Here is a 25,657-nt window from a genome sequence, read left to right as displayed (position 1 = left end):
CCTCTTTTGAGTCCCAAACCCTCAGAGCCAGGCTTTCTTCATGAAAGGCTAAGACATCCCCTTTTAAGAGAGTATATTTGGTCACAGAGCCTAGCTCAACTGCTTTTTCATTTTAACAATCTGCAATGCTTAAAATCTAATGGAGGAAGGATTTTAAAGCATCTCAGGTCTCCCAACGGGCAAAGGGATTTCTTGGCTCCTATCAAGTCATATGCAGGTGATCTTATGTCCAGAGAAAAGTACTGCTGACAATGGTAATAACTGAAGGAAAGTAAGCTTCTCTTCTTCTCCTAACTCCTAAATTTGGACTGCATTTTCTCTGCCACTTCTTCAGTAACATTAACATAACACCAGTGTTTTCTGGGGAGTCTTCAAGCAAAATTTATTACTGGCTTCAAAGCGCAGTATCGGATGCCAATAAGGAGTTAGAGGCTATACTGGAGATAGACATAGTTCCTGTCCAAGAAATATCAAACTGCGAGACAGATGAAGCACACAGATGCAAAAATGCACCAAAAAGCCTTTATGACCACTATTGTCTTTGTGAACAAGGCAAAACTGGGCACAGCAGACCTTAGAAAAAGATACTAGACAACTGAAGTCAACTTGGCTAAATACTTCAAGGACAGAGCACTTGGAAACAGTTTCTCAGCCACTCTTCTTTAGTCCTCCCCTTTCGTTCCCTTATTACAGCACTTGACAGGAGGATGAGGCAGGTGAGGTATATATGGCACAGGACACATTTAAAATTTTTGTGGAAATACTGACAAACTCAGGCTCTTTTTGAACAGCCTGGGCATTATTTCAAAAAACCAACTCCAGGAGTTCCCATCATGGCTCAGTGGTTAACAAACTCGACTAGTATCCATGAGGACTCGGGTTTGATCCCTGGCCTTGCTCAGTGGGTTAAGGATCCCATGTTGCTGTGGCTGTGGTGTAGGCCAGTGGCTACAGCTCCAATTCAACCCCTAGCCCGGGAACCTCCATATGCCACAGGTGCGGCCCTAAAAAGACACACACACACAAAATAACTCCATGGTAATGTGTATAGCTTTTATTAGTAAAAGCTAAAGTATCACAACCACTTTTAAATGTGCTGGTAGAACAGGATAGTCTTGCAAGAGAACTCAGAGGCAGGGGTGAAAAGGGGTTTTGTTTGATGGGAAGGGGACTATGGTGGGGGGACAGAGGGCTCCAGCTCCCACCTGACAATGACAACCTAGTGAACCAGGCAGGAACATACATGGTCAAGCCCAAGGGATGAGGAGTAATGAGAACTAACTGCTGCTGTTCCAAAAACCCTTTTGAAGTGGAGTTCACTTATTTCTGGTTTTGAGAGTTAGGGAAAGGTATTCTTCAAAGTTCCTAAGACATTTGGCATCTTAGTTCTTGTGGTTGCTGATAATGAAAAACACAAGATACAATTCTTGAAATTTAGAAAGGCAGTATATTCTTAAATTTGTAAAGTGTGCTATACCTGCACCATAAATGTTTAGTATTATTTTTATTACACTCTGTTAAACTATTTTAACCTCCAAAGTTTAGAGTGAGTTGAAAGAATATCTGTGGGAACCATGAGAGGCCCATTATTTGGGGGTAGAAGAGTAAGGCTGCTACATAAAATACAGAGTGCTCAGTTAAATGTGAATTTCAGATTAACCATGAATAATTTTTTTAGTGTAAGTATGCCCCACCTATGGCCTGGGTTATACTTATACTAAAACATTATTATTTATCTGAAGTTAAAATTTAACCAGGAGTTTCATTTATTTATTTGCTACCTGGCAATGCTACTGAAGAGGGTGCTGATAACTTACTCAGTGAGTATATAAGATCTAATTGCTAGACGACATTTGCCTTTTAACTCTTAGAAAATCTAGAATAATCCATGTAAGAGGAATTAATGTAAAAATTTCATTGAAATTTTGAAAAATATTTCCATTATACTTAATTCTAGAGAATTATCACTAAAAGTTTTATGTGTGTGAAATATATTAATTTAAAATTATCAGTGGCATTTCCGTCGTGGCTCAGCAGTTAGTGAACCCGATGAGTATCCATGAGGACTCGGGTTCAATCCCTGGCCTCGCTCAGTGGGTTAAGGATCCAGCGTTGCCATGAGCTGTGGTGTAGGTCGCAGATGCAGCTCGGATCCCACATTGCTGTGGCTGTGGCATAAGCCAGTGGCTACAGCTCTAATTGGACCCCTAGCCTGGGAACCTCCATGTGGCACTGGTGCAGCCTTCAAAAGACAAAAATACCAGAAAAAAAAAAATTATCACTGGAAGCAGACTTTCAAATGCCACTTTTAAATGAAGAAGGCTCAGCAATCAAACTGTTCCTAAACAAGGCCATGATTTTTTTCTTTCTAATGTTAATTTAACCTTAGGTTTTTATCAACTGTTATGTAAACTATACGGAATTTTTTTTTTCTTCTTTTAATAATTATGGCTGCCTTTTTTTTTTCTCCTCCATTTCTCATTTCCATGACTTTGAAGGAGGTGAACCAGAATCCAGAGAGCACTAGAAAATAACAGTTAACAGAAAATTCAGTAATGGTGACAATAACCCTAGTCTCAAAGAAAGGCAAATGGCAGCCTTCCTTCATCTCTCTCCTCATGCATTCAACAGACATTCAGCAAACATGTGCTATGTGTAAGCTTTATGCTGAGTGCTACAGTACATACTCATCTCATTCAATATAAGCCCTGCATTCAAGGAGCCTGCCATTCAGCAAGACGTACACACAGCTGACCTCCAAACTAGCAACGGGGCAGAGCAAAGTCTGAGAGTAAGAAAAGTATATAAAGGGCTAAAGAGGGAACTGAAATTGAAACGCTAGTCTGGAGCCTTCGAAGTCATGCTAAGGGGTTTTGGCTTTACCCGTAGACAGAGAGAGAGCAAGGATGATGAGTGAGTGGAAGGGAAGGAAAGACAAAGATCAGGAGACTGACCGACCATAGATATACAATAAATTAATCACTCGATCATATTAGGCTATTAATTATATATCCACAGTAAGTTTGGAAAATGGAATTTTACACCAGTTTTGGATCTAAAGTGTGTTTCTGCACATCACCGGCATTTGCTATGGATGTTCCCTGCCAAGCTAAGAGCTCTAGCTTAGGTGGAGCCCCTGCAAGCTCAACTCCAGACCTGGCCTTCTCTATCACTTTAGTTCAAAGTGGGGTGCATGGCACAGGGTAGACTTTTCAGCCAGCACAGATTTTGAAATCAGGGGAGACTGAGAAAGAAAAGATAATATAATCCTGGGTGGCACCATTGACTTTTACTGTATTAACATGGCATTATCACCTATCAGAAAAGGAATCTATTTATAGTCTCTGGCTTTTCTTTTGAGGCACTGAGGAAAATGATCTATTGTGAGTGGGTCAGGGGCTGGGCTCTCTGCTGGAGGACCCAGAAGTTTCCCTGTGAGCCCGAGGGGGTTGGGGGTGGGGGGCACGTGGAGAAGCCCACGTGGTCGGCTGTAATTGTTCTTTCAGCAGTGCAGGCAGAGATGTAGATTTGATCTAATTAATTTTGTATCCTCTTGACAACTTGCTGAATTTATCTAAGGTCTTGATGAGATTATTGTGGAAAGGGTAGAAGGAAAAAAAAGGGAAATGTCAGCCATATAGAAAGCCGTTTCATCTCCCTGCCTGCCTGAATCTACACACCAATATTTGAATTTTCTTTTCTAGAGATACCAATTAAAGCTTTTCTCTTAACATCATTTTCTCCAAAAAATGAAGGACTTAAATTATAATTATAGAGACTTTAATTTTTTCTTTTAAAATCAGCAACTTAAACGGGGTGTTTTAAAAAAATCAATTCACTTTCTAGAAGTGCTTCTTATTTTAATCTGTAGCCACTTTTTCAAGCCACATCACCCTTGACATGAATTCATTTTACCCCCACCCTTTTCCTTCGGTCTCTTTTTTCCTGTTCTCTCCTACCTTTTGCACAAAAACTCACACACGACAAAGTTTTCTGACAGCTTAATGGAATTTTCAAGGACGACAGGGACTAGGTTAAGCTTGAGTGTATTAACTGAACATCTGGTGTAGTTAAAAATTTGCTCTTTAATTGGTTCAACTGCACTGTGTTCATCTAAAATTTGTTTTTGGCCTAATAATAAAATTGTGAGGAGTCAATGTGTATTTTGGAGCATGTGTAATAATGGAAAAATAATACTAGCTTTGTCTCAAAACTTTTTCATAGCCTCATTTCTTGGAGTTAAAAAAAATGCTTGTTACAATTTTACTTTGCAAACCTTGCTACTCCACAGACACAGTCTAGCAAGGCCAAAAAAATGGAAGCCAGGAGATTTCTTGAGGACCACTTCTCTTTTCTTGACATTATACACGAGAATGGCCTCAAAAGCTGCAAGTTGCTGCGAATATGAAATTCGTGCCACTGCTATAGAGAGAAAGAAGACAGGACAGAAACGCTATACCCACTGCCAGTCCTAGGGAGATACAGACTGTGCAGGTACAGTAAAGTCCTGCAGAGCATGTGGACTGCACTGCCAGCCTGGGCAGATCGGCAAGAACCACATGTCAATCTCCCAGCACCTTAATTTTATTTTATTGGGGGGGGGGGAGGGCACTGGCAGCATATGGAGGTTCCCTGGGTAGGGGTCGAATCGGAGCTGTGGCCACTGGCCTATGCCACAGCCACAGCCACTCGGGATCCGAGCCACATCTGTGACCTACACCTCAGCTCACAGCAATGCAGGATCCTTAACCCACTGAGCAAGGCCAGGGATAGACCCTGCATCCTCATGGATGCTAGTCAGATTTGTTTCCTCTGAACCACAGTGGGAACTCCCCAGCACCTTAGTTTTAGAAAGGCCGAGGAGTCAACCAGTGAAATATAGATGGATAAATTCACATACACTGGGCTCTTCACTGGAGTCACAAAGCTAACTACAGCAGCATGAAGGTTCGTCACCATCCTTAATTAGTATTTCTTAAGCTGTTGCATGTCTATAGCCCAGGAACTATCTCTGTAAAGAGATTCCTTTTTAATGGAATAATAGGAATTCCCCAATGCAATTATTTTTCAATGTCGTATTTTTTAAAAGATGCATTCTTTCTCAATTATGTATCTGCAACTCCATTTCTTCACTGAAGGCAAGGGCAGTCATTACGAGCTGCACAGAAATAGTGGAAGTTCAGTACAGTCACCACTGACAGTGCTTTATCAGGAGGGAAAATGATGTCAAGAAATTTACAGGGCAGCAAGCTGCATTAGGCCTAACCTTTTGGATTATTAGAGCTTGTCATTTCCAGTCCTACAGCCTCTCGTTATTCATAAATAATAGATAACACTGGACACAATCATCTGACATTTGTTAAGGTAATAAATACACCCTAAGTGCTGATGGGTCTTGCACACCACGATTTAAAGAGCACACAGCAGAAATTTAATGTAACTTAAAATCTTACATAATTCTACAGGATTTGCAGATTCAGTTCAACTCAGCAGATGTGTAAGCACAGAGCTCTGCTGAGTGCACTGTTGTGTGAGGCATTTTTATTAATGTAAAGCAGGAACTTAATATGGGGAGTGAAACATGATCCCAGGTCCCTCCTTCAAATAAGAAAGGAAAAGCATCTTCCTGAGTGTCTCATCCTCTTGTCTGAACACATAGAGGTAGGGGGAACCATCATCAAATGTTGCTTGATGGCTGTGCACTATTTGTGGACCTGATTTCAAGGTGATATGAGATGCAAGCTTCAAAGGAGGCTGCTCTGTTCAGTAGTTCCTACTAAGCTTCTGCTTCTTCTGTCCCAGCGACCCAGCCCTGACCAGGCTGACCCAATGTAGGACTTATCTGGGTTCTATAGTACCAATCACTACCGGATGAGCCCTGGGACAGAGACGAGGAGCATCAGAAATTCCCCTTTATGCAGGGGAAAACAAACAGACCACAGGGATGTTGCCAGCAGCCTTTGGCTCTAGCAAACTGGTTGATTCTGTTATAGAAGTCGTGGCACAATGCTTCAGGCCATGTGTCAGGCTTTTGTCAGGTACCAAGGGGAGTGCTGGCGATTTGTTTGGTTCTCCAATAAAATCACATTAATTTTGTAGTCTTTGTCAGAATATGGCAACCGCAGTAAACAAAATGTCATACATGAGAGCCACTTAAAGACTCATCCTTTGAACCTCAAGGAAGATTGCATTTATTTATTTTTTTCTAAATAATTTTCAAAGTCTGTTCACACACTGTCTCAGTGGTGTCTGGGTTGGACTTTAAAGGAAACACCTTGGTAATGTTTTCTGGCTTATTATTAGCATCATTTAGGGCAGGGCTCCTCAAGCTTTAGGGAGCACACAAATCATCTGGAAGCCTTATTAAAACAAATTTCGGAACCCAATCTCCAGAGATTCTGATCCAGAAGGTCTGAGCAGGACTCAAGGATGCGTATCTCAAAACAAGTTTCTGGTGATGCTGATACTAAAACTGACTTAGAACACTTGGCAAATTGTACAGGCTATCTTATTCTAGGTCACTTTCTAAGATTCTGTTACATTTTTAAATTCTCATATTTCTAATCTCGGCTAACACAAGTAAACCCAGCCAAAGTGCTGTATTAAAGTAGTCTCTGCAGGACCATGTAGAAGGCAGGTAACTTGTCAGAAATTCTAGAAACATTTCCTTTATATTATTAATGGAGCATTAATATGTGTCCTGTACATGCCTTCATTAATTCAAACCTTACCACACTCATCTCATAGCCAACATTACTGGGACCTAAGAGACTGAGTGACTTGCCCAAGGTCACAGAGCCTGTTAGTTACAGTTCTAAGACTTAAATCCAGATCTTTATGACCTCGAAATTTATGTTCTTCACCAGAAACATCCAGCCTCATCAGTAACCCAGATCCCAAGAACTAGTATTTCTAGCAGGTTTAAGTTGGCAGTTTTAGGAGCATTCAAACAAACCTATTATTTATCTTTGTTTTGCACAGGGAAAAAAAAAAATCAAAGCACTGTAAATAATCCAAAGAACCACCTGAATCTCACAATTTTGTAAGGAGATCCATTTCCCTATTGTGTAGCTTTGATGTCTCATAAGAGACCAAAGGAAGAAGACAGGACCAGGAAGTTGGAAAATAGAAATGCTCTGTCTGGTTTCAAAAATTATTTAGATGTTGGGTTTCTAGTCTTTTTAGAAAGAAAGCCTCAAAAAGAAGGAAAATAAACCATTACCTTTACAAAATAGCCATTACCTGTACAAAGACAGTGACAGCTCTAAGACAAGGAACCAGAGATCAACATTCCAGAGCTGGGCCATTAAAACTTCTCTCATCATCACCCCCCATCCAGACCTCAACCGCTGCTCTCGGTGCAGCGCTGCCAGGGCCAAGTGCAGAAGAGTCGAGCAGAGGAACAGTGAGCCCAGCACTCTTGGTGGCACAGGGAGGAAAGTAAAGCCGTTTCTCCTCCAAAAAATATGAAATGAATGAGTTTCATGCTCATTCTCCCTGGGATGGCATCTCATCAACAAACCAAAATGCATCAATTTCAAAGGTGACAGAACTGGAAGTGGATTCATCTGCAGACAACCACAGTCAGCATTATTTCAACATGGGAGTTTTAAAATAGCTTCTGAACTGAGGATATTAAACAGCCAGGAAGCTGCCTCTACTTTGGCACAGTTGTCATTAACTTGAAACATCCTGAAGACCACAGCCCCTCCCAGTACCTAACTTCAGCCTGCCAGGAAAAAAAAGGAAAAAAAAAAATTGAAACGAAAAGAAAAAGGAAAGTTTGAGTTAGAAACTCTGAGCCCATTTCCATGGCTGCTGGCGGTTCAGTTTATTTCTGAGCCATCTGGTTCACATTATGCCGTAAGACAAGAAGAAGGCTGCTTCCTGCCCAGATAACCACAGAGAGCTCCCACCGCACTTTCCGTGTGGTCATCTCCATGGGCTGGGGTGTGGCTTTGAGGATAAATTGTCTCCAGTTAGGGTTTTTCCCCTACTTGTTTTCTTCTCTGCCTAATAGGGATTACAGCGGGCCCTCTGTGGTTAGTGGCCGTGATGCTTGGCCCGTGATTAGTTCATTCATTCATACTGCCTTGCAGGACTGTGAGGCTGGCATTTTGTTGCAATAAGATTTTCAAACAAGAAAAATTGGGTTGTTAGATTCCATTCACCCAAGTTGTTAGGAGGATTTCAAGGAAATTACAGGCTTGTCTTACTATAAAGCAGAATCAAGAGTCTATTTTGAGGGGATCTCACTCTGGGGCTTTTCTTGGTGTGTTGCCATCTTTCTTAGCTCTCAGACCCAACACGAACCCCGCTCTGGCTATTGCAGCGGAGGAAACGTCCATCCTCCTTTTTGCCTCTGCAAATTTCTCTAAAGGACACAGAGAGGCTTTGTTGTCTTTGTGGTCACCGGGTCTGCTTTACACAGATGCCTATTAATCACTTCACTATGGAGACAGACACATCCATCATATCACAGCGGCTCTGAAACGGCAGTCCAGTGAACACGGCCGAGGGGGGCAAGTGTGTGCTTAACCATTTCAAGGTACTGGCTACCTCAGGTCTCACATACCCAGCAAGGTAATTGGGGTAGGGAGGGGTAGGGCACTTCCTTGGTGCTTAGTTTAATAGGTGCAGTAGATTTCATGTTTTTTACTTGTCTGTTTTGCTTCACTTTTTGATAGGACAGATAAAATCTCCCAGCTATTTCTCTATGATGCAGAAGATAAGTATAGTTGAAGACAGATCTTAATTTTTAAAATAATAATAAATTCAGGAAGACTTAATGTGCTTTTGATGCAAAGGTACTCTGAGGCCTGTAATTTTTCAATAGCAAATGCAACAGGAAAAGAATAAGCTGAAAGTCGGCTTTCACAGGCAAGAAGACCCTTGAAATTGCAGGTAAATTAACCAGTAACTTTCCTTCCAAAACGGACACATCTTCTAAATGTCTTTTTAAGACTTCCAGGGCTTTTCACAGCCTGCTTCCAAATGGTGTTTACCTCTCACTCTTGTTTTTCCTCTGCAAATACTCATTCGTTCATGCATTCATTTACTATTTATTTAAGAGCTATTTACTGAGCACCTTTAAGCCTGGGGATTCAGTAGGAAATCTCTCTTTCCTGGAAATGTCTGGAGCAGTTTAGGTGTAAAAAACAAACAGAGAGCAAGTATCCTAAGAGTGCTGATTTTAGAACAGAGAGGTGCAGACCTCTGGGGACACTGACAGAAGGAAGAGCTAATCTGGCCTGAGGAAGGTGAAAAAGTCTTCCTCATTTAAGCTGAGACCTAAAGGAGAAGGTCAGAGGGATGGGAGGTGAGCAGGAACACTCCAGGCAGAGGGAACAGCCTGTGTGAAAGCCCAGAAGCAAATGAGAACGCAGCAGAGAGGTGCCTGAAGCAAAGGAGACCAGAAGGGAGGTGGACCACTGGCCATTCCCTGAACTTCCTCCTTGCCATCACTGGTTATTGCTGCTCTCTCCAGGCCAGCTGATATCCTATGCAACCTTAAGGCTTAGCTCTCGTACCATCTCCTGCATAAAGCTTGTGCCCATTCACACTCAAGTAGAAGCGATGGGTCTCATGGTGCTTCCGCACTTTGGGTACCGTGCCTGGCTGTGCGCCTGCCTTCTCCCTTACTAGATCACAGGGTTTGTACCTCCTTCACCTTTGTCTCTGCCAACACCTGGCATGGTGCTTTCATCTGCACTCAGTAAATGCTTGCTTGGAGCCAAACCCTTGCTTGTCCAGGAAAGTGATGGTCAGAGCATCAAAGGCATCACAATCCAATCTGGAGATAGGAGAGCATCTTTTCTGAGGTATGTTGTCCCAGAGCCTGGAGCTAGGCTCCCTATACAAACTGGAGGCAACAGTAGAGAACCCAGGGTTACCAGAAACCATTATCCAAATAAAGAGTTTCTGATGTTGGAAATTTCAAAATGCATTGACATAGTCATCAAAGGAAAAATCAGAACTGCGCTGGCCTTCCTCTTACTATACTGCTTCTAATTGTTCTTATTTTGAGCTACACATTTCGGGGCCTGGAGGGTTGGAGGTGTTCATAATCTTCTCGTTGCCTCAGCCGCTAAAATAGCTTCAAACTGCCTCTCTGAGACCTCCTCCCAGCATCCCTCCAGCATCTGAAGACTCTCTCACCTCAAGGAAAAAACAAAAAAACAAACAAAAAAAACCATGGTCGAGATCCTATTCTTTCTCAGTTCTGCCAATTTAAGGCATGATTTCAGAGAAATCTCTAAGCCATGTGTGTCTTGCTTCCTGCAATAGGAAGGTGGAAAGAATAACCATTTAGCACCTCATGACTGGTGAGAAATAGCTGGCGGTTAATGAATCAATGCAAAGGGTTTTTCAGATGCTGTTCTCATTGCTAATGCCCCATTTTCAGTCTGTGAGAGCAGAAGGCCCAGGGGTTGGTAGAAGAAGGCATTTCAACATCCCAGGGTGGAGAAGCCAACTTCCCCGCTCTACAGTGGGGATACCTGGGGAGCGAGGACAGCACCCTACAAAGGCCCTTCCACTTCCTCGGGCTTTCCATAAACCATCCGAAGGAATGATGTTGGTCCAGCTCCAGCCCTGTGCCCTTTGCAAAGATGCCTTTGTTGTGAATTCGTCAAGTCCACCGGAGCACTCAGGTGTTACAAATAACCCATTTACCCTCATCTTCTCTTTTGCGATTATCCCAGAGCAAATGTCTTCTCATTTTAAAAAAAGTTTATCTTGTTATTATTTTGAATACACAGTGAACACCTTCACAGACTTCTTTTTATAATGGATGTGGGTGGGATTATATTCCGTTACATGACTGGAGGTATAACTTGTTTCTGTGACTTGAGAAGCAAGGTTATACCTAGTCACTTGAAATGACACAAGTTTAGAAGTCCATTAAAAATGTCTCTACAATGCATTGAAACCCATTTATTTCAGAATCACTTATTAAAGTGCACGGGGATGGTGGGAATGATAAATGCATGTAAAATAGGGTTCTGCCCTCAAGGAGCTGACTGCAGGATGATTACCTGACCAGCCGTCTAACTATAATCACTGTGTTTGCCTCAACATTCCCCACTGTTGCTGTTTTACTTATTTCAAAATTCAGGAGCTGTAGGCGGTCCTGCAACAGAGGTAAACATTCTGGAACGTTGCCATGACACATCACCCCTTTGACAACACTTGGACAGCCCAAGCCTTGGAGTTGGGAACAACAGGTCCACCCCTGTCCCTAGAGACCTAGAGCAAAGGGACTCTAAGGGAGCAGCTGTGACTTACTCTAAGCCCTCTGTCGGCTACTAACCCACCACTTCTCTTACGTGGCTTCCTCTGACCTTTAGATGTGTCCGGCCAACTACTGCACTTACATTCTTTCTTATTCAGTACCGCCACTGATTCTTCTAACTACCCAGGAAGGCATTAAGATTGTGGTAAACCCACATTGCAGATGAAAAAAATCGAGGCCCAGAGATGCTGAGTCATGTGTCAAAAGGTCACCAGCAGTGAGTGGGAGCCTCAAACCCCAGGCCTTGGGAGATCTCTAGTGTTGCAGTACCCACCCCCGGCCTCACTGACAGAGCTGGTGTGTTCAATCCTTCACAGTGACCAATGGCCCAGGGTTGATTTAATCATTTCCATGATGCTGCTTTATCCTTTTTCATGACATAAGCAGAAAGCTTTAAATCTGGAAGGCATTTTCCAAAAATAACTTTTAATGTCTTATCTTGACTTTGCTTTCAACTTAATCTCTGATCTGTTTCTAACCTTGGACATGGGGTTTCTGAATCTGCACAAGAGATGAGGGAAGCCACCTGCTTCATGGGAGAAACCTCAAAGCTGAAGAAATGCAGAAAGATTTTTAAGAACACTATTTACATAACAAAATGAGCCTGAGAAAGCTGTCTGAGGCACTGTTTTTCTCAAAGGTCAGACACTGCTTAATCTGTTAACAACCGAAAACCTTAACTCAAATGTCATCACTAAGAAAGAGTTTTTCCCAGTGAAAGAGCAAGCGGAGTCCATGAGTCTAAGACAACCAAGGATCTTCAGACACGAAAGATTATTCAGGAGCTAAAAGTCAAGAAGTACTGAATAAACTTTAAAATTGTTAGCATTTCCCCAATTAATAAATGAAACAAATGGATTGGCCTTACTCTACTCTAGCCTTACCCTTTCTATGCTCCTCTTAAACTGAGCCGGTAATTTAAATCATAAAAATGCCCAAGTCAGTTGTAGATAATTACCCACCAAAATTTATAGAGAAGGTGCAGCCCCCATATACACAGTTGGCTGGAAGGGATCCATAAAATACCCATTGCTATGACAAGGTTTAATACCCACATTGGTGGGGGCCAGCCTGTGTTACACCCCACTAACATCATCAAGTCAATGAGTGACATTAAACCCATGGTATTCACAGGGGTACATTTTTGGGCCATTATATGTGGGTGGTGCTATAGAGCCCCACACAAAATCACAATTGAAAGAAAATCAGTTGCTATTTTAGCATTACGAGGAAATGCGAATTTAACGAAGAATTTTTCATTAGCACAGTTCCTTGGTGACGAGGTATTAAAATATATTTGGATGCTAGACCCCTCACTGTTTGGGGAGTTTCACAACACAAAAAGTGCAAGTTGTAGCTGAATTTCCTGCTGGTTTTTTGCTTCTCAGTTTCTACCCCTAAAAGTTCACACAGATAAATGTGGAAATATTTGACAAGTGTCACATTTGGAAATTATTCAGTATCTTAACCATCTTCTCCCTGGGGTGAAGTGGCTCCCCTGCCCTTCGCTACCAAGAGCATTTGTTTTCATTTTTGTTTTTGTTTGTCTTTTCTAGGGCTGCACCCACCCTGGAGGCACATGGAGGTTCCCAGGCTAGGGGTCTAACCAGAGCTGTAGCCGCCGGCCTAGGCCACACAGCCACAGCAACGTGGGATCCAAGCCGCGTCTTCAACCTATACCACAGCTCATGGTAACGCGGGATCCTTAATCCACTGAGCGAGGCCAGGGATTGAACCCGAGTCCTCATGGTTCCTAGTCGGATTCATTAACCACTGAGCCACAAGGGGAACTCCAAGAACATTTGTTTAATCATAGAATTTTTTGTTTCCCAAGAGATATCTGCTGCTTCTATTTATTCCCCACCTGAAGTCACAACTGGTTGTCACAAAACAGACATTTCCATAGCAACCAACTGTGATGTCACAATTGAGGGGAGTAGGACAGTTCACAAAGAGGAGGGGAATGTTTTCTTTCTCAGGCCAAGGTTCCTGAGTTTTAAAACAATCACTCTACAAATCGAAATATTTTAGCAGAAAGACCCATGACCAGGCTGCCTTTCTTCAGGGTCTCAGCTGAGACACACAAAGCATTTCAGCAGTTTAAGGGTTGGGTGTTGTGGGTTTGGGAAGGGGTAGAGATTTTTATTTCATTTCGTGCTAATTCTGTGCCACTGATATCTGCCAGTAAAAGACATTCAGCATATTCCAGAAAGAGTTGATTTAGTAGATGAAAAACGTGTCTCCAGAGACCAGAGAAGGTACATTTTCTGTCCTACTATCATTTCCATAATAGGAACAGTGTTTACATTTCCTCAACCCTTGCAAAGCCTCTAATGTATTCTTGTTCTTTCACTCTCCAGAGGCAGGAATTGAGGTATTTGAGATTTTATTTTTTAGCTACTGCATTGAGCACTTAAGATCTGACAAGTGTGATGTGTATTCTCACTTCGTATTAAAAAATAAAAGCGTCGGTGTTTGCATTTGATTAGAGTCTCTCAGCTTGGTGGCTGATTAAACAGGAACAGGGAAAGCAACTTTCTTCTGAAACACAGCCTCTTGGTTAATGTAGTGTAAGATTACTGACGGGTAGAGTCACATAATTTTTATTAAATTGAAGAGATTAGCTCTGCTGAAGAATCTCACCATGGCAGCAAACTCTAGCTGTAATAATGAGACCTGACACTTCTCAAACCCACTACAGGGCCCCAAATGGTCTCTTTTTCTAAATATTCTTTCAGTTCAAGTAAAGGAAGAGCTTCATTCAAATACTCAGCATATTCACCTGAAATTGAGCATGCGTGGGGGTTTTTTGTGCGTGTTTTGGGGGGGAGGTGAAGCAAAATCAGCATAAATATTTGTAATCTGTGAGCTTTTGCTGTTCTCTTTCACTATAAATGATACACACTGCCTTTCCCCCAGTTGCTCGAAATGCTAACATAGCTTTTCTCCAGATAGAGACGGTGCCTTACAAGGAAGTCATCAGTAAACACCCTGGAAGGGCTGGAGTGGTGTGCGATTCGTTCATTTAACATGCATAAAATTGTTGCCTTTTCCCACAGATTCAAAATATCTCACACTTTTAGGAAGACAAGGATTGAAAAAAGATCAAGAGGGAAGGGGGGGTAAATTCTGGAAAGGAAAAACTGCTATATTCCAGGGAGTACTTCAAAGAGGGAACAACACTTTTTCAGGACACAAAGAAGGCAATGCTTGAAATCTATTTACATACTTGGGGGTGGGTTGGGGAGGGTTAATTAGTTAATGTTTGGCAAGCTGCGCCTTGAAGACAAGTTCTGCAGAGGTGCTATTGTCACTTATTACTGTTATTAATTAACAGGGTGAATGCCAAACAAAAATAAGCCTCGCGGTCTGCTTTCATTTCTTAACACCATATGCGGTGTCTTTTGCAGGAGTGATTCGGGAAAGTTACCTCAAAGGCCACGACCAGCTCGTTCCTGTCACCCTCCTAGCCATAGCGGTCATTCTGGCTTTTGTCATGGGGGCCGTCTTCTCCGGAATCATCGTCTATTGCGTTTGTGATCACCGGCGCAAAGACGTGTCGTCGGTGCAGCGCAAGGAGAAGGAGCTCACCCACTCGCGCCGCGGCTCCATGAGCAGCGTCACCAAGCTCAGCGGCCTCTTTGGGGACACCCAGTCCAAAGACCCCAAGCCAGAGGCCATCCTCACGCCACTCATGCACAATGGCAAACTCACCACTCCTGGGAACACGGCCAAGATGCTCATCAAAGCTGACCAGCACCACCTGGACCTGGCCGCCCTGCCCACCCCAGAGTCCACCCCGACGCTGCAGCAGAAGCGCAAGCCCAGCCGCGGTAGCCGCGAGTGGGAACGGAACCAGAACCTCATCAACGCCTGCACCAAGGACATGCCCCCCATGGGCTCCCCTGTGATCCCCACGGACCTTCCCCTGCGGGCCTCTCCCAGCCACATCCCCAGCGTGGTGGTGCTGCCCATCACACAGCAGGGTTACCAGCATGAGTACGTGGACCAGCCCAAAATGAGCGAGGTGGCCCAGATGGCGTTGGAGGACCAGGCAGCCACCCTGGAGTATAAGACCATCAAGGAACACCTCAGCAGCAAGAGTCCCAACCATGGCGTGAACCTAGTGGAGAACCTGGACAGCCTGCCCCCCAAAGTCCCCCAGCGGGAGGCCTCCCTGGGCCCTCCCGGAGCCTCCCTGTCTCAGAATGGCCTGAGCAAGCGGCTAGAGATGCACCACTCCTCGTCCTACGGGCTTGACTATAAGAGGAGCTACCCCACGAACTCGCTCACGAGAAGCCACCAGGCCGCCACACTCAAAAGAAACAATACTAACTCCTCCAATTCCTCCCACCTCTCCAGAAACCAGAGCTTTGGCCGGGGGGATAACCCGCCCCCCGCCCCGCAGAGGGTGGACTCCATCCAGGTGCACAGCTCGCAGCCCTCTGGCCAGGCCGTGACTGTTTCGAGGCAGCCAAGCCTCAATGCCTACAACTCACTGACCAGGGCAGGGCTGAAACGCACCCCTTCGCTAAAGCCGGACGTGCCCCCGAAACCTTCCTTTGCCCCCCTTTCCACATCCATGAAGCCCAATGACGCGTGTACATAATCCCAGGGGGAGGGGTCGGGGTCGAACCAGCAGGAAAGGCGAGGAGCCCGCTCAGCTCGGCAAGGTTCGCGGCCGCTGAGTATCCACCCGACCAAGACCGCCGCAAGCGGCGCCCGGGACACTGGGTCCTCCCCTGGGACGCCAGGGGGGACTCCCGAAAATTGGGCCATGCGGTTCGGTGAAGGTTTGCGACGCGGGACTCACCTCCATTCTCTTCCTTCACTCTTCCCCCACCGCCTACAGCAGGTCGGACTCACGAGAAAACTTCAATCAGCATCACAAACATGAGCCAAAAGCACATACCCACTCACCCACTCACCCACCCCCAAGTGTGCGCCTGCGCCCGCAAGCGTGCACGCGCACATCTCACACACACGCACACACACGTGAACAGCAACTGCAACATTGTGTCCATGACTGCGCTGGGCGCTGCCCGACCGGGCTGGCGTTCCAGGCTGCAAAACACAGATACATTTTTTAAAAATCATGAAAGTTAAAAAGACAAAAAAACACAGAATTCATTGATAATTCTAACTCAGACTTTAACAATGGCAGAAGTTTACTATGCGCAGATACTGTGAAATGCCCACCAGTGTTACAGCTTTCTGTTCTAGCAGATGAATGCCATGTTGGGCAACTATGTCATAGATTTCTGCTCCTCTCTTTTAATGAAATAACGTGACCGTTAACGCAAGTAACTCTTTATTTATTGTTCATCTTTTTTTTCCTTAAGGAAAGGACTCTTCCACATCCCATTCTCTGAACAGCTCTTCAGAAAGCCCCTTGACAGTTAAACTATTTAACGTGAAATCCATTAACTGGAATAATTGAGTTTCTTTATTTTTACAATAAATTCACTGAGTAAATAAGTTGGAGCTGGAATTCTGAGCTTTGTGTTTGGACTGTTTGATCTCTAGCTAAAGGAAGAATTTAAGAGAGGAATATTTATTTAAATCTACCAGTTAATTTGTTGTTAGGTCTCTGGCCTATAACATGCAAAAAAGTAATTAGTTTAAACAAGCCCTTCCAGATCCTAACTTCTAAAAGCAACCAGGAGAGGAACTTTTAGAATGGCACATCCTGTCCCATTGGTGCCAACATGGCTTTGTCAGTGGTTCCTACTTTCTGTGAAGGCACCAGCTTGTGATATGCCATCTCATTTCACCTTGCATGTGAGACAGCAAACAAAATCCACCAATGGTGTGAATTAATTAATATGCTGGCTGCTACCTTGCATAAATTAATGGTTTGATCACATGGGGTTTTCGTGGGGTTACATCTGTGAATAGCCTGTTTTCCACATGTAAATTTGTGCCTTACACCCTGAGTTGTGTACACTTGTAAACTGTCAGTATGATAAACTTTCCCCCCTTTTGAAATAAATGCCGATATTTATTTAACCCTCCCTCCCTCCACCCCCACTCCAGCCCTCTGGAAGATTAGTGTCTAACAGATGGAAGAAGAATGCAGTGGTGATGGTTATAATCCTGCAGCCTGGGAAAGCTGGGCAGCACCACACCCTCCGATTCACACTTCCTTCTAGTCGTGCCAACTCCAACCACCCTTTTGGCTGTGCTGTCAAGCATGGACCCCAGTGTTGTGGGTGGCAAATCCCCTTTCTCCAGAGCTCCCTGTTTCCCTTGTATTCTCAGATCATTTCAACATGATGATATCCTCATTAGCCAGCCGAAAAGGAACTAATGTCCCAGACCTCATTTCTGCTGTGTCCACTGCCTCAAGAACATGGTGCATGAAGTTGGGCAGGCACCTGGGGGTGGGGGGCAGTCTCCAAGCCATGTGCTTAGCACACACGTGCAATGCACACAAAGAAATGACATGGAAATAGATGCAGGCAGGCGAGTCCTTGCTGTGATTAATGAGTAACTCCAAGGACAAGGCCAACCACAATGGATGCTACAAAAACACTGACTGAGGCAAAGGTTTTTAATTTTTTATTTCTTTATCCTTTTGTTGTTATTGTTGGGAGGGGGAGGGGGAGGGGTGGGGCGTGTGTTTTTTTTCCCCTTGGTTTTCATTAGCTCAAGCACACACAAGGGACTTTTGTTTACTCTATCAAGAACAAAAGAATTGTCAACATACTGTAAACCCTGTAAACCGTGAGCATTGTTGGTTGTTATTGTTTTTTTTGTTTTTTTTAAACAGCGAAACAGTATATTTGGTGGTCTCTGTCTCTTTTTTATTTCCAGTTTGATCATCTGGGTTTAGTCTTCTCTTTTAACAACAACAACAAAAAAAATTTCAAAAAAGACCATGGGGGGTAATTTTGAATTGGCTAGTGAAAAGTGGTGCCTCCATAATCAGAGTGAGACCCGGTATGTTGCAAGGGCACGTGTAAAATCTTTTGTTCCAAACATCCCTTGCAGTTTTGCTGTAGGTCAGGATAGGACTCTGTTGCTTTTGTGTAATGTTTTTGTTTTGGTTTGTTAGCGGAACCAATGTGCCCTCCCATGAACTCTGTACCCCAAAACCATGAAACTTGGCTAGAAATAGTGTTTTTCCCCTTCTATTTTCTTTAGAAATATGGAACTTAGGAAGGCGATGGGTATATAACACCCTGTTACCTTCTTCCCCAAGCTTTACTCCCAGGAGTATTGAGGTGCAGCACCGGCTCTCATCTCCGTGTGTGGATATCAATGCCTCAGCGGTGTCAAGACTTGTACCCCAGTCCCTGCATCCCACAGCACATCACTTTCGGTGTTAACCCTAAAATGCCCACAGGTATTGAGCTGATCTTCTGCATTTAAGTATTTTCCCTTTTTCTTTTGTTCCCCATGGGGGAGGAGGGTCCATAAACCTGAGTGTGCCTTTGCTTTCCACCCTTGCTAGACACTGGTAGATGCAACAAACCCAGATTTATATTTGTTGTAAAGTTGTAAAAATATTGTGATGTCACCAGTTTTCCTTCCGTCTCCACATCCCCTAACATCTGATTCACAACTTCATGTATGTTGTAAAAAAGAAAAAAAGGGAAAAAAGACAAAAAAAGCAAGGAAAAGGCTCTTTATTACTTAAAAGTAATAAAACAAGACTGTTCTACATTCTCTTGTGTGTCCTGAACGCTTTTATTTATCTCAATTTTTCCCTTTCTCTATCGAAAGGATTCAACTCTTTCCTCCACCTCTATGTGGCTTCCAGAACATATGTCACAACGTAGTTAGACCCATTTGTTTGCAGTACCCACACCCCGCTCCCCCAATTATTGAGGCATTCTCTCTGCCTGCACCCAGCCTGCAATAGGACTGGAGCAGAAGCCACCGGTAATTAAAAGGCAGAGCACGCCTTGACTCCCTCGATTCATTTTATGCTTTTTCTTTTTATGGGCTTGTTCATCATCAAACATTTATGGTAGGCTTGATAGTTTAAGAGATCAAGGCTAGGATTTTAGTATGTAGGGTCCACTAAAAATAGATCCTTGCACAGATGTGACTTCAGCCTTTTTACATATTAATAAGGTGGAGGTGCCAGATTTTACTCCTTGTTAGCGTTTCTCTCTTGTAACCCAGAAGACATGGTTGGAGGTATATGGGGATGCAGCACTGGATTTTTTATTTTGCAGGATACTGTTATGAAATGCCTAGATCAGGTACTTCCCTCTGGAATATTTTTAAAACAGTTGTTTAAATGAGTCTTTAGCTGTGATCATTTACTTTTGACTTTCTGAGATCATTTCTTTCAAGTATTTGGGGTCAGTCTGAGTGGGAAGTTGCAGTTTGGGACCTCAATTCACAGTGATCTAGTCACCTTGTGATAAGTCATTTTCAATTGTGTTTCTTGAATCCATCCGTAGGTCCAGCCACTGTCAGGTACAAAATGCACCAGAATATAGTTAGTGCCTCCTCATTTATAAGGAGAGGTGGATATGACCTCTGTAACTGCCATTTAGAGGTAGGAACAAAGCGCTAAGGAAAAGTCGAGTTTTGGGCCACAAGACTACATAAGAGCTGGACAGCTAGCCTGGGCAGAAGGTATAATGTGTACAAGCTGCCAGGCTCTGTGATTAGGAAATAAGGTTTAGCTGGGCCTTGAGCAGGGTCTATGAGAGAACCTGGTGGGGGCAGGGCTGGGTGGGTTGGGGCCAGATCAGGAGAGGCTTGGGTACCACGTGCAGGGATTTTAGCTGATGGGCAGTAAAGCACATTTGGAGAGTATGAAGCCACAAGCACATGTGTCTGTGCTTTAGAGAGCTCCCTGGCAGTAATGTGGGAAACGGATTGGTCCAAGTTGAGGCTGCTGGCTGGCAGGCAGTGTGCAAAGCAGCTTGCCAAGTTGGTAGGAGCAACGCGTCAAACCTCCACATCCAGTTTCAGATTCTTTAGGAAACAAATGAATCAGCTCTGTAACCATCCCGGCTTCCACCAATCATAAGTGCTTCCTTCTCTTTATGTTACGGACAGGTTTGCCCTGACCAGGTATGCCCAAAATGTCAAATGAAGAGAATGGCCAACAGCTAGTTTGACCCCTTCATTTCAAAAAATGGGAAAGCTGTGGTCCAGTGAGTGAAAGGATTGACCTGTGATCCCAAAGCTGGTGGCAGAACACTCTGTTAAGGCAAATTCAATGCCTCTCACCCCTGTTCACTCCTATCATGAGAGCAGTGCTGGCCAGGATGACCTGACACCCACTTCTCCCAGACAGCCTCTCCAATTTACTCCATCATCTCTCACAGGAAGCCCTTCTACATGCCTCACCCTTCCCCAGCTGGGCATCCCAAATTCATTCATCGGGCTGAGGCAAGGGGGTGGACTGGAGCCCAGCTCACAGTGCAGACAATCTCTGCAGGGTAACCTGACACTGGGTAGGGTGGCTTTTGCTGCAGTCTGCTTTGTTCTGCTGTGGTGAAGAGGCGACAGAGGCTGAACAGATGCAGCCTGTATTTTAGCTGGGGCCCCAGGGGTGTCCCTGCTTGGGCACAAGAAGGGCCGCAGATAACCCAGCTTTTTCACTGTTGTGTTCATTTGTTTGTTTATTACAGAGTTGCTGGCTTCTGCTGCATGTTCTCAGACTGTTGGCCTTCAGGAGTGGTGGTCCCAGGATAGCCAACAGGCTAGGTGTTCCACAGGGCCAGAGCTGACAATTTAGACCCGCCTGCTTTCCAAGACTGCAATGTCAAGTAAACACAAACTGGTCTCCTTGTTCAGCCTTATAAGGTGGCAGAAGCCAAACAAGATGCCCAGAACCACAGTCACTGAGTTTGAATGCCTGAACAAAAGCTTTTTCCACAACAGTCATTCAGCAAGTGAAATAAAAGTGGCAGAAAGGCACCTACAATTTCAGACACTGGTACATTTTGCTGGAGGGAAAGGGGCGAGGGGAACTTAAAAGAACACTTTAGTAACAAAATAAAAGGATTAAGAGAATAACCCTTGTCCTGGCTGAGCTTTGCAACAGCCAGCGGGGTGCTTGGATTCAGTAACCCTTAAAACCCCCTTCTCATGCTTGTCTTCAACCCAGGTGGGGCTGTGTCTCTTGTACAGATTGGGAGGGAAGGGCTCACATTTATCGATCAGGCCTGGCAGACAGATGGAGATCTTCAATATTCCATTTAGACTATTGTATATCCTTAGAGCTTAACCCCCCGGGATGCCTGGAGGTGGGGAGCCGTTGACCTCAACAGAGGGTTAGGGCTGAACTGATGTGCATTAAATGTGACTGGGCAGAAAAATGTGCAGATGTCTCTCTAGCAAATGGAAATGAAATTTGAGCAAATCAAGAGAGGCAGCTGAGTCGCGCGTTGTTCCCCATCCCCCTGTGCAAAAACATCTCTGCACACACGTGCACACCATTGCTGTCGCCAGGATTTCTCCTCTTGGTCTCTAATACCAAACATGTCGCAGAGGTCAGAACCGGTATCTGCTGAAGAAGGACCCTTTGGGAGGTCTTTCACCCCTCTTCCTGGTAAAACACATGCTCCACCTCAGCACTTCCTGCTCAAAAGTGAACAGGCATAAACTACGGTCTCAGGAGTGGGAGCCGAGACCTTTGTAGAAGAGCCTGGACATGCGTCACTTGCAGCCCCTGGACATGGACCGAGGTGACTGGCAATTGTTTCAGTCTTCCTAATCTCCTTCAAATAGGAGATTTTCCCTTGAGAGTTACTAACGTCATCCCCAGAGCAAGTTATCAGTTCCGCTGACCGAGCTGCAATAATGGCCCAAATAAGTGGATGCTAATGAAGGGGAAAGTAGAGAACCATGAAATCGGAGGCATTCGTCTCAGTGATGAGTTTCAGTTTAAAAAAAAAAAAAAAAGACACATGAAGGAGTTCCCTTGCGGCACAGTGGGTTAAGGATCCCACCTTGTCATTGTTACAGTTTGGGTCACTGCTGTGGTGCAAGTCTGATCCCCGGCCCAAGAACTTTGACATGCTGTGTGCAAAGCCAAAAAGGAAAAAAAAAAAAAAAAAAACAGGCAAGCAAAGGTGACATTGGGCACAACACCAGTGCCAGGTAACCAACAGGAAAGAAACTCCAGCAGGATTCCCAGGGGTGTCCTAGGATGAGAAAGGTGGTGAAAACTCTGAGAACTAAACATTCCCTTTGATCCTGTTCATCATGACACCTGCCCTCACTATGTCACAGGGTGGTGAGGAAGTGGGTGGATCTCGGCAAACAGAGTTCTCATGTGTGGATTTGCACCCCTGGTCCCTATCTGTGCAGAAGCATGAATTTCAACAATAGGGCTCAGGTTGGCTTCATAAAAAAGGAAGAGTGGAATGGAACCACTCCAGAGGAGCTGGGGTTCTGACTGTCAATGACAATGTACACGATTTATATTGGTGGCATTTTACAGTCAGCAGGCATAACCTTGTCCATGATATTACTCGATCCTCATAACAGCCTAGCTGGGTCAGCAGCCCCGCTATGATGACCCTCATTTTACCGAAACTGGAGTTTGGAGAGGAGGAATCTATTGAAGCAGTGATGGACATAAAGATGTAGTAATGTTTCAAAACCCTGTGTGTTGACACCATCCCCTCAGCTCTCTCGGGGACACCTCAGGTTACACAATTCTTCTGCTTCACCAAAGGGGAAAAGCCTCCCACAGCATCTCCCAGGAGAGATGGTTACAACAATAAAGTCCCCAAAATAAAGGCTAGGCCATACACATTCTATTTTAAGGGCATTGTGCTCTCATATTTTTCCGTCATTAAAGAACACATCTCTTCCTTCCTGCGTCTGCAAAGTCCTGATGCCAGCAGTGTTATGAGGAACTGTCAACAAAGCAGGAAAAGAAAGCACTGAAGCCACATCCAGTGACCTCCTTCCCTGAGATGCACCCTGCCATTTCAGGGGTAGCGACACAGGCTACCTCAGTGGAAGGAAGGGATGAAAGGGCTGGCCTTTACAGCTGCTTCACCCTACCTGAACCCCACATGTATAACAAAGATCATAAGCGGCATCTCGGAAGCTTAAGAGAGGGCAGGATTCGTTGGGAACAGAGAAGAAGACATGCCCTCTTCATAGAAACGCGCAGAGTTTGCCTACACTTCCCTTCGCAAAGAATAAGGCAACATAAGTGTGGAAGGAAGCGGTAAGAAACACCCCTGTTGACTTCTCATGTCATCCCACTGGCCACTTTGACATGACAGGTACCAACCAACCAATCTGACTTCCTCTCCGATGCCAATGGTGATATAGTTTGGTGACATGTCTAGAAAACTCTCCCAGTGGGAGACAGAAAATACAGGTGGCCTCCACTTAAGTACCTATTTTTCTCTGCCACATTACTGCCCATGTTCTATGTGGCTACTGCCACAGGCTGGCTGTCCTGGCATTCCTAAACCACTTAAGACAAAGGCATGTGGTGCAGAAGGCAGGGCCATCTTCTCTGCAGTGGGCGCCTGGCCCTCCTCCTACCCTGGGGGCAGCGGGGCCCCGCCAGGCGGCATGCAAAGCGATGCTACAGCATCTGAAGAAACAAGCATCTCTCCTTGCCTCCTCCACAGATAACCTCAGGCATTATCCACTCAGAGGAAGAGAGAACTAGCTGTCTTCTTCACCCTACTGTTTTCTTTCTGCTTGGTTGGTGGGTTGCTATTGTTCGTTCACCAGTTGAAGCCCTGTTCCCAGTTCATGACATCTTTTTTCAGGGACACAAATAGGCTATTTAGTAAATAAGAAGGCTTGGTTGCCACAAACTTTGGTAGCTCTGGTATAAAATATATTCATAATTGCAACTACTGCACGGTGCTCTTTATTTAATTGTGGACTCAATAAAGGTATCAACCTTTGAAGCAATTAACTTCCCCTGATCTAAGGGGTCTGAATCAATAACCAGTAAACTTGGAAAAGGATGTTTTCTATTCCAAAGGGTGCCTTCCAGAATGCCAGGCAATTCTGCAGTTGTTCTAAAGACCTGCCTCCTCCATTCCTGGGAAAAGGATACCTTTCTTTTGTGAAACAGAATTGTCTATTGAAGTTTGACCCGGTGTCAGCTGATGTGAATTCTTATTGGTGTTTAATTTTATTTAAGAACCAAAGATTTATCCCCCTCTGTCGCTGGGGTGAAGAGAATGCCTGTGATCACATTTCTTGCTTGGGGAGAAAAGATAATGTGTTAGACTTATATGTATGAATAGAAACAGGTAAATAGTCATATTTCCTTCTGACTTTGTAATTTAAACAGTGTAAGTCAGTAGGGAAGGGCTGTAATTGGAGCCAAAGTAAGTGAGGTGAAAATTACTAGGTGTTAGAGCATCTGCCTCTCATTTTAATTAGGTGACTATAATAGCAAGATCAAAAACTTTTCCTTGTCACTCAATCTGTGGTGCTTTCTAATTGAGAAACCAAAGAGCTCATTCTGTCCTCATGAAGGAGTGACCCCACCAAGATCCGCTCTAATTACGTAGCCAGAGCAGCAGACAGGCCCGGGGGCCCAGCGATGGAGCAGGGTTCAGAGGAGGTGGTATCATGAGGGTGAGGTGCTCCAGGACCAGCCCCTCGAGGCTCTCACGGATGGTCACCCCTCACGTGGCACTTGGAGTTGTCATTTCTCTCAAGGCAAAGGAGCAGAGAAGGAAGCACATGGCACCGCAAGTCTATGAGTCCAGGCTAAGCTGGCCTTGCCATCTGTCAGGCAGTCCTTCAAACTCTTGGCCTCTCCTTTTCCCCATCTGCAGAGTAGATGGCTGCCCTGTCTACTTCATGAGAGCATGTACAAGTCACACGAGGTGAAAGTGTGCTGGTGCTTCCAAAACTGGAAAGCCCACTGTGTCCTTCTTCTCCAACTTGGCATCCCAAATGAGATCCCAGTCCTTTAAATCTTCAAATGGAATAAGTGACTTGGAGTCCCCATCCTGCTGATAATGAAAATGTCCCTTTTTTTCCTCTCTCCCCCAAACACTCCTTATCAGCCAACAAAAGCAGCCAGCCAGACCTGGTTAAACAAAAGCCCTGCCGGGCCTGATAGACTTCTGGCTCTTTCTCTCTGATGTGGCTGTCTCCACCACACAAGCTGGCTTGGAGGCCTGAGGGCTCCACACACCACGATGCTCTTCTCCTCCTCCGTTCCTGGATGGCTGGCTGGAGAGGAACAGGGCAAGCTGTGCCATCATTGCAACTTTAAGACTCTTCTTCCTGTCTGCTTGGTCCAAATGGTGCTGCTGGGCAGGACTCTCTGACCCCTAGGACAGGCCCCAGAATGCACTACAAAGAACACAACTGTACATTCACTCGCTGACCTTGCCAATGAGGCAGTGCTCGTGGCCCCAGTATGACACCGGGTGGCCTTGGATT

The 25,657-nt window shown here is 44.7% G+C and overlaps 1 protein-coding gene and 1 pseudogene across 3 annotated transcripts in view; both read left to right on the top strand.

The window, feature by feature from the left end:
* The window catches only part of SEMA6A (semaphorin 6A), a 124,963-nt gene extending 108,186 nt beyond the window's left edge, over nucleotides 1-16,777 (top strand). For all 3 annotated transcript variants that reach the window (XM_047778470.1, XM_047778469.1, XM_047778468.1), the window contains one exon: nucleotides 14,704-16,777. In XM_047778470.1, coding sequence (XP_047634426.1) covers nucleotides 14,704-15,902 — 1,199 coding nt within the window. In that variant the 3' untranslated portion in view covers nucleotides 15,903-16,777. The remainder of the gene's footprint in view (nucleotides 1-14,703) is intronic.
* A 74-nt stretch (nucleotides 16,778-16,851) lies between these two features.
* LOC125126255 (uncharacterized) lies at nucleotides 16,852-18,917 on the top strand (annotated as a pseudogene).
* The last annotated feature ends 6,740 nt before the right edge of the window (nucleotides 18,918-25,657 follow it).

This window comes from Phacochoerus africanus, chromosome 4 (assembly GCF_016906955.1).
Source record: "Phacochoerus africanus isolate WHEZ1 chromosome 4, ROS_Pafr_v1, whole genome shotgun sequence".
NCBI classification, from domain to species: domain Eukaryota; kingdom Metazoa; phylum Chordata; class Mammalia; order Artiodactyla; family Suidae; genus Phacochoerus; species Phacochoerus africanus.
The sequence above is the reverse complement of the archived record's forward strand: the minus strand, read 5'-3'. Positions and strand labels throughout refer to the sequence as shown.